General features: G+C 39.7%; 2 protein-coding genes across 2 annotated transcripts in view; one reads left to right on the top strand and one right to left on the bottom strand.

The window, feature by feature from the left end:
• LOC118413429 overlaps positions 1 to 8938 on the top strand; it is a gene marked incomplete in the record, with an annotated part of 11196 nt that extends 2258 nt beyond the window's left edge. The window contains 10 exon segments of the mRNA XM_035816801.1: positions 192 to 308; positions 504 to 676; positions 1098 to 1170; positions 1367 to 1451; positions 1786 to 1927; positions 2126 to 2202; positions 2691 to 2714; positions 3836 to 4015; positions 5156 to 5408; positions 5558 to 8938. Of these exon segments, the coding sequence (XP_035672694.1) occupies positions 192 to 308; positions 504 to 676; positions 1098 to 1170; positions 1367 to 1451; positions 1786 to 1927; positions 2126 to 2202; positions 2691 to 2714; positions 3836 to 4015; positions 5156 to 5408; positions 5558 to 6065 (1632 nt within the window).
• A 414-nt stretch (positions 8939 to 9352) lies between these two features.
• Positions 9353 to 9527, bottom strand: part of LOC118413430 (heat shock protein beta-6-like) — a gene marked incomplete in the record, with an annotated part of 4411 nt that continues 4236 nt past the window's right edge. The window contains 1 exon segment of the mRNA XM_035816802.1: positions 9353 to 9527.

Genomic DNA, 9527 nt, shown 5'->3' with positions numbered 1-9527 from the left:
TGTATGAATAGGAGAAAGCCCAGTACATTGTAAGTTAGGATTACAATAGAATGTCTGTCTTTTGGTGTCTGCATTTGCTTGTTTTCTGTCTGCAGTTTATAATTTTAAGACATTTGTTTAGATAAATAGCCAAGAAGAAGTACATGTAGGTTTATGCAATGATGAAATAATACCTTTGTTGTTGTTTGCAGATGTTACGGGAAAGTCTGGCCAGGATGAGAGTTGGAGATGAGGGTGTGGGGAACAGACACTTTCCTAAGCACGAGCGAGAAGACCTGGTCAAGCAACTTGAAGAAGCAAGAGAAAGGGTCGGTGATTACTTTGTTATTTTATAAATCACAGATGCAACTTTTCTTTTACAGACAATTGTTTTTGTCAATATATCATAAAGAGACAGTAGAGGAGCAAAATACTGGTAGACTGTATCTTTTTCTAGTTCCAACAGAGCTATGTAGTACATCAGGATGATTTCCAGAAGTTAACTCATCTTCCCAATACCCCAGACTGAACTGTTGGAGAGAGATATGCAGGCCATGTCTGATGAGAAGGAGGAGATGTCTTCTGAGAGGAACTTCCACCGCGACAGAGCAGAGAGGCTGAACGAGGAGCTGAACTACATCCTGCGGGGAGACGAGAAGAGGATTGTTGACATCGATGCTCTCAGGATGGAAAACAAGTTTGTTGTATTTACTCACACTGTTGATGTGGTGGATTGTTATGCCTAACATGGCTGATTTCTGTCTGAGAAAGTAAGCCAACAAGTTGAATAGATATGATTGACAGGCATAATGACATATTTTGCTCATCAGCCAATACAAATGTAATATATAGACAAAACAGTAAGCTAGTTTGTGGTGTAAAATGATTACAGTGTAGTTTCTTTGATAATCTACATGTATGTGTCAATTATAATCACCTTTAGGTCACGGTTACAGGGGTTAACTTTAAATACTCATGACCCGCCAACCACGCACGGAATCTGAAAACGGATTTCAGTTTAAGAGAAAGAGCCTCAGTAAGAGGTATATGGCAATGAACAAAAGGAATATACATAAAGAAGGTACTTGTATATATATTTTCCTACTCTTTGTGTACAGATATCTGCAGGAGAGAGTCAAGCAGGCCCAGGAAGAGAAGAGCCTTCTGCAGACAACTATTGGCAAATACAAAGTGGGTATTGATGCCAGTTATCACACATCTTCAGCTGATCTCGCTGTATCAGAGAATATGTAAACCTTCAAGTAATGTTGAGTGTCATCATTATGATGAGAAGTAAACTTCAGGCAGTTGACGTACGATGTAGTGTAGTGTAAATTTTACTGTAATTATTCTGTTTGATGCTAATCTTTGTTTTGTTGACCTATAGCAAGCCTTGGACAGAAGGAAAGGGAAAGGTATTCTGAAAATTGGAGCTAACAGAACTGGTGGAGTGGTGGTGTCACAGAAGCAGGGTGAGTGTTCTCATGTTTAGGTATCTCAAACCCAAAACACATGGACCACTTTAAAAACTCTTTTTGAAATTTTTTTGAAAGTTTGCAGCCCGTTGTAAGACTGATGGCTCCTATTTATACTAAAATGTGTACGGTGTACTTGTATCCAACTACATATATAAGCAATGATGAAAAGTCAAAATCAGACACTGCATGGGCATTGCCTCCTTAATTTTTTCTGTTTGTTTTAAGATTCATATTTACAGAAATCAGGGTACTGTAGGGTTGGTGACAACATGTTAGCATGTGAAATCTGACTAAACTTGCCATTGTTTCCCACTGTTTCCATCCTCAGTCCAGCAGCTATTACATGGCAGGATGGGAAGCATCCCAGCAACCCCTTCATCTGTGGCAGACCTGCAGTCCCTGGCAGCATCACTAGTGGAAACCATCAACGACAAGAACATGGCTCTACAACATCAGAGGAACACAAACAAGTAAGGGAGCTTTGGTCTTACATTGTGCTTGTTATGCTTTTAGCTGGAGGATGCTGGCTTTTAGACGTATCTTTTGCAGGCCACATTCAAGGGTTTCTATGAAGCTATTGCTGAAGCTGAAATTCCTTGATGTTGTTCCGTTGTTTGTATTCTGTTTTCATCCTTCTTTATTTGACTTGTTTTTTCATTTATCAACAGAATTCTGGGTAACAGGGTGAATGAATTGGAGAAGAAGCTGAAAACCCTTGAGGTGTCTGGACTGTGGAGCCTACCAGGTGAGATGGTGGCAGTATCATTACATTAAACATGGCACTAAGTTTCTGGGAAGACTATATTTGGTAGAATTGGACATTAGAAAATTCTTCAATATGCAAATCTAAAGAAAACAAGATTAATCAACCAATCAACTACCAATTCTTTAATCAATTAATAAATCAGCCTGCCGTCATCACTTAAGATTCTATGATATTGTATGAATATTAATCAAAAGTTGTAAAAACTGCAAGTTCAAGATGTCATTTTCAAAGAAACAGGCAATAGAGATATTTAAGCTTGACTCTACAGTTGTAATTCAAGAGAGTGTTTGTTTTTTTAAATTTTTGTCAAGCAAGACAAAAATTTGTCACGATTTGCATGTTTGGAAATAGGAAAGACCAAAGGAGCAATGTTGTAATCTGCAGCCATTTTACATGTACCCATACCGTGTTGACATAAAATGTCTTCTTCCTTCCTCCTTACCCCATTCAATTGCTCCGGTCATCAGGCTTTGTGCGTTTTGTGGTGCAAGGTAATCGGGCTTTGCTGTCTGTTCTGCTGCATGTACTAATCTTGCTTTGCTGTGGTCACCTTGCTCACCAAGGCAGTGTCACTGCACCTGTCAATGTAAGCCCAGAGGGGGTGCTTGTGGATTGGTGGAGTTCATATCCCACTACTTCTAGCACCGTAGACAACCAGCAAAAGTTTTCTTTTTTGCAAATGTAGGGTACAGGGCACTGGGGGAGTTATATTCAAACCTTGTTAGCCAATCAACCACCTCCAGTCACAAGCCACATTGAAAAGCCCCATCCATCTTTACATAGTTAACCCCACCCTGTCCTGATCAACCCCACCTGTTGTCAACCACCATTTTCCTCAGTCCCTTGCATCATCGATAAATCCAGGTTTGTCATGAAAAATGTTTTCCCATCCAACAGTTACAATTCTCCATGAAATTTTTAATGTCAGACTCCACTTCAAGCCAGAATCCCTCCCCTGGGCTTTACATCGACAAACACATCGGTTTCTGATTATCAGATTGAATGTATTCTACAAATCTAACCATTGTCTTCACAACCATAATGCAGTGAGATGCAGTGTGATTGCATGTCATTTATTACATTTCTGACATCTTGTAACATTGCTATGGTAAAAGGACTGATGGATGTTTTGAAGTTATGACAGCATGACAAGATTTATGCACAAATTGTATACATTTGTTACAGCAACACACTTAAATGCACCTTATAGCTAGTAAAAAATGCTAAGACCATTCTAGAAGGAAAGTAATTAGTTGCTTTACTATGCTTATTTAATGCGGCACTAACAAGTAAGTGAGGTGCAACCAATTATGAATTGACTTTGTGGTTATCATGATTAGTATTGTTGATTTGATTATGTTTTTCATATCCTTATCAAAGTGTCTGACATACATTATGTAATGATATATTTTGGCAGTAAACACAGCAAGGTAGAAAGTTGTAGCTTCTGAATGTGTTTTCCACCAAGGAACATAATTAGTAAATAAATTGAAGAGAAAATGGAAACTTTAAAACCAGCTGGAGACAACAGCACGTACGTGTAAAACGTAAAAACAAGAACATATTCTTTATGTGAGAGTTTAGCAACATGAAGGTTCTTCGATTAATGTAGGCAGAGAAACAGGAGACAAGGCCCAGATGGGACAAGGACTGGAGGCGCTGATCCCCAAGAAGGTCACTCCCCCCTCCAGGATCAACCCCTTCAACTACCCCTCCGACCAGGGAGCCTGTGCCCCTCCCCCTGGGGAGAGACAGTCCCCCGTGGGAAGTGCTGCAGAACCAAAGGAAAACGGTGAGGGTGGTGTCGAATTGTCGACTTCATTTCCTTTGATATGTTGTTGATAAACACATATTGAAATTGGATTGAGAGATTGCTCATCCTATATTTGGACCGGGTTTACAGAAAAGGCTGGCCTGTCTACCTGGGCTGTCTACCTGGGCTGGCTATCACATCAGGTTACTTGGACCTACAAAAGCCCATTGGGACTGAAGGATCTGTGTGTTATTATGTGAATGAGCTGTGTGAAGTGTCAGTTTGTGAAGGAGCTGTTTGTGAAGCAGCTGTGTGTGAAGGAGCTGTGTGTGAAAGGCCTGTGTGTGAAGCAACTGTGTTTGAAGGAGCTGTGTATGTTACATAACCCAGAGGTTCTGGGTTTGAATCAGTTGATATGCCACCAATCTTGTGCGCTTGGGAAGGGCTCTTACCACGACTTTACTCCACTCTTACGGAAAAGACTAGGGGTCCTTCCTTCCCAGTGTATTAGTGGTTCAAAACTTAAGTCCTATGGCCACACCTGGGGTAATTGCTGTCGTATTGAGGTCACCTTAGTTAGCACCAAACGGCAGCAGTTCCAGACCCTTGCACTTTAGCAACGCTTATTTTACCTACCTACCTACCTACCTAGTCCCTTGACCTCCAGGTCGTTGGGGGGACAAGGTAGACGCTTATTTTAAGCTCCTCACAATTCAATTGTCGATCCTAATGTATGGCGCAGAAGCCGGGACCCTGACAGCCACTAAAGAACGGCTCCTGGACACCTTTGACCAACTAGCCACCAGTCTTAAGACTAATCCAATCAGCCCGATAAGTTGTGTTAACAGCCCTTCCCAAGGGCACAAGATCGGTGGCATATCAACTGATTTGAACCCAGAACCTCTGGGTAATGTAACACACACAATAGCTTCACACATAGCTTCTTCATTGCGCACAAACAACCCCTACTGCTAAAACAGCTTTTGTCCCAATGGGCTTTCGTAGGTCCAAGTAGCCTGACGTGATAGCCAGCCCAGGTAGACAGCCCAGGTAGACAGCCCAGGTAGACAGGCCAGCCTTTTCCGTAAACCCATTTGGACCAACTTTGGTAGGTTATAACAGTAGATGAGCTTCCCTAATAATAGAGTATATCTGATAATAGATTGCCTCACCCACCAGGTGCTGCTGATGATGACCAAGCACAGGGGGATACAGGTACAATGTCCCCACCTCCAGAGCTTCTGACCCCACCCCTAGGGGACCTCCTGTCCCCCCAGGAGAGCCTGTCATCATCTGATGCATGCTCAGTTGGAAATGTGTCCCGATTGGTCGAGGCGCTGATATGTGATGGCCAATCACCTGAGAGACCGTTGACCCTACATTTGCGAGACCGGTCCATGAGTTCACCAGAGTACTCTCACTCTCGTAGAAGGTACCACTTCATCATATGGTTTAACTTCTGCAGAAATAAAACCACCATGAAATTCAGTTACATGACAATTTAATTGTTCTACTTCAGAAAAAGGGTGAACCATGTTTATTGGATGTATAATTTAAAGGGAATCATTTTTTTTCTTGCAGACGATACAGCTCTGGAGATCTGATGCTGTTGGAAGACTTGGTCTCTCCCACCATCAGTGAACAGTCCTTCGGAGAGAAGGACAGGGTGAGCATCACAGAGGATCCCCCCAGCTGTGTGTCAGACGAGGTCAGTAGCATGTCAGAGGCCACAGGTCAGCAGCAGGTCATGACCTCAGAAGAAGCAGAAAACACAGGTGGACCAGATGATGATAGCATTGAGGTTACAGACCAAGAGGAAGGTGCAATGGTGTCACGTGTTTCAGAAGCGGCAGAAGAAATGTCTGCTTTTGATCACAGTGGTACAGAGGAGTCCAGCCCTCTGCTTGGAGCAACAGCTCTGCCTGAAGAAGAAAAACCCCAGAATGCACAACATCTGTCAGAAGTTGCAATACAGGCTGTAGAGTTAGAGGACGCTTTTGACAAAGCTACAGGCAAGCTTGGGCATGACACAGAGGAAGGACAGTCTTCCCCTGTTAGAGGAGACACAGAACCATTGTTGCCAAAGTAGCAACAGAGATTTTGCTGCTCCTCCCCTCAAACTGTACGTGTACTGCCCAGCTTGTGACAGGGCTGGCTGTTCCTTCCCCTGTAGTACTATCAGGTAGACTGAATCATAGATGACCACTATCACCCATCAAGGATAAAAGCTCCTTAGGTACATGTACTTAGTTAACTACTTTACAAGCTGTATGTATTCCTAGTGGCCACACGTTTATTGTCACAAAACCAATTTATTTGTCAGATATTGCATGTGATATATGCTATAGGCAGTGGAGCTGTTGTTATACAAAAGACATAGCTTAAATGATAAAAAGCCTAGAGTTTAAGCATGTTGCTGTTAAACTCATAGTAACCCTTTACATTTTGTTAGTATGGCTGTTTTGTTTGAATCTTGGAACGTCTGTCTTACATGTAGCTTTATCAGATTGCTTACCACTAACTGTCTTAAATACTTTTCTTTTTCTGTCACTTTTATCCTTTAAAATATATCTACCTCTTCTCAAGAGGACAAAATGTATGTATATAGAAAGTAGTAACTGTTAATCTTGCCCTTTGCTGCTACCTCTCCATGTTGGTTAAAGCATATATACTGGCTGTTTGATAAGGGTAGATCTCTAAAACTAGTTAATGTGAAGGGCTGTGGGTGTCAGGGTCAAACCGGACCCTTTAAAGACAAAGCTAAGGAAAGAATTGATACTTTGTATTCTGTAAAGACAGTACAACTATAGGAACTTTGTTAGATATTCAAAAATTTATATGTGCCATGTGTACCAAGTATTTAGAGTGCAAATGCAAGTGTTAAGCTTATGAAGTACAAAAGGTCCAATAAGGAAAAGGAAGGCATTTGGGTGAAAGATGGCAATAGTTGATGCATGTCTATCCTACTTCCTTAAGTTCCTGTATACCGTTTTGCTGATAATTGTATTTCCTTAATTTGCATATATATTTGAGGTGTAGGGACTTCTCTGATACCTTCTTGTTAGCTTTGGCTTATACTTCTCTGTTGGTTAAATGAAAAACAAAGTTAAGGATGTTCTTTTCTGCTGAAACCATTGAATGGGTTATGTGTATATACTCCAAAGTGACAGTAGTTGCAAGTCTGTTTGGGTTAAAACCATGCCAAATCTGAAGTTCAGTGTTGAAGTCTTTGATGTGCCAAGGCAACAGAGATCCTTGTGATTTTAGTATGATCATAGTGCCTTCATGTAATTCTTTGCAATAGAATTAATATAATCTTTGCTTGTACAACTGACAAGGATTGGATATTGGTTAAAGGTCATGGTTCACCTGTCAGATAATAATTTCCAACATTGCTTTAGTTCATGTCATTGTTGTATTATCCTAGAACTTCGTACTACAGAAGCATTGTGAGCTGTAGTAATCTTAAAGTATTGTATATTTTCTGTGCCTTATGGTTTCTGTCTGTGAAAGATTGTCTTTTTATTATACATGTTATGATAGGTGTCAATCAAATCCAACAATTCCCCATCAACTAGATAGCTTGTTAAAACGCACAACTACTATGAAATGGTCATCAGACATTTACAAATGTCTTCTGGTTAAGGTTATAGGGAATCCCTATAGAGGTATTGATGTAATTCCAGGGCAATGCAAATAATGGTAGGTTTATGTATGGTATAGTTTATAGTGGTTAGTTAATTGGTTCTTTTTGTAAATTTATGGAATGTGGAGTGGATTATGCAATTAAGTCATAATAGTTTTTATTGAAATCAAAGGGAGCTGCAATGAGTTTGATGGTATGAAACTGACACCATAAACTACTACTTAATTAATCTCTGTCTCATACTTTCCACTAAAGTCAAGTTATGCTTGTAACAAGACTCTTACCATACTCATGGAAAAGAAAAGACGAGTCAGTAGTCAATTATCTATTTGTATTTCCCTCCAGAAATTAAATTTTGCAAATGCTAATAAAACCCGGCTGCTGTCTTTGCTAATGAAAATACAAAAGAAAATTGTACACATTACCAGTAGATGGCACCAGATAAGTGCATTGACAATCTATGATGTATAGTTTAGGTCTTTGAAATGTATATTTCCACTATTAAATGGATCACCTTATAGCCATGTAGGCCTGTGCAATTCTTATTTCCTCTGCATTACAGCAATTTTGTAAGTCTATAGAATTTAATTCTAAGACGTTTTGTGTTCAGCATGGAATTGTGACATCTGTGAGCATTGTTATTCAAAGATGTCAACTGGATTTTACTTGATTTTCTCTACTGCAATGTACAGTTTATGATGTAATTTTTTTCTTCAAATTTTTATTGGGGATGTCTTGTATGATCTTTAATCAATGCTACATTCCAAATGAAAATGCATATATGCAATGTAGGTATAGGGACTGATAATATGTTCAGTTCATCCAATTTCTGGTGACAGAATTTGTGACCTCCATGTAGAACTATCTCTGTCACTCATGGTAGTATCAAATGGTGTCAGATCCATAACTTTGCAATGTTGATAAGAATGTGAAAGTTGGATGTCGTAGGTGGAATGAAATTGTGATATAATCTTAAGATAAAAAAGAATAAGATTACAGATGGTCTGAATATTTTGTTTGGGATGTTGCGAGCTTAAGCTGCCCACAGTATTTGTGGGAAGACTTACGGAGAAATGTCATGATGGTTATGCCAAGTACGTGCACATTTAGATGGTTTGGAGACATACATAATTGATAGCAGTTGACGTAATCCAAATCCTCCACATAAATGTCATGTTTGATGATATATTATATCATAATGTTAGATTTATATCCTCAGTATGAGATGTATAAGATTCTTGTAGATGGCGAGGATAGAGCACTGATGGCAATGTTTAAAATATACAGATTAAAGCTACCAGATAGTTGCATCTTCTTAGATTTTTTTGAGTAATTTTGTGATTTCTTATCCCTTAATATTCGCTTTCTCAAAATGATCATAGCTTTTGTGATCTCAGTCAGACCGTCAGCACAATCAACTCGCTAATATTCTACAGAACTTGTCAGGTTAAAGCCTATGTCACATTCCCAGACCAGGGCCCGGTCGGACAGCTTTTTGGAATGAAAAGTGTGATATAAAAGGCACCAAACTATACAAAACGTAAAGAGAATAGTTGCATTATTTGTGTTAACTTTATTTTTACATAATTTCTATTTTTCGTTTCCATCAACAGCCCGGCCTGGCCCCTGTTTGGAAATGTGACATTAGCCTAAACAGATGATGAAGTCAGCTGACAAAACATGGCAAGTGTGAAAAGTTAAATGATTCAATGAAGCAAATAAGACAGACATCAGCGACAATCATTAAGTATATTTGTACTTCACTCACTTGAATGCTCACATTGATTACTGTACGGTAATAATGACCCTTGTCTATGAGTGCACACTGCTATTGATAATAGAATATTTATCTCCTAAACAACTGGTGGTTACAGAGGGAATCATGCAAACAGTGCACTAACCATC

This window comes from Branchiostoma floridae, chromosome 4 (genome assembly GCF_000003815.2).
Source record: "Branchiostoma floridae strain S238N-H82 chromosome 4, Bfl_VNyyK, whole genome shotgun sequence".
NCBI classification, from domain to species: domain Eukaryota; kingdom Metazoa; phylum Chordata; class Leptocardii; order Amphioxiformes; family Branchiostomatidae; genus Branchiostoma; species Branchiostoma floridae.
The sequence above is the reverse complement of the archived record's forward strand: the minus strand, read 5'-3'. Positions and strand labels throughout refer to the sequence as shown.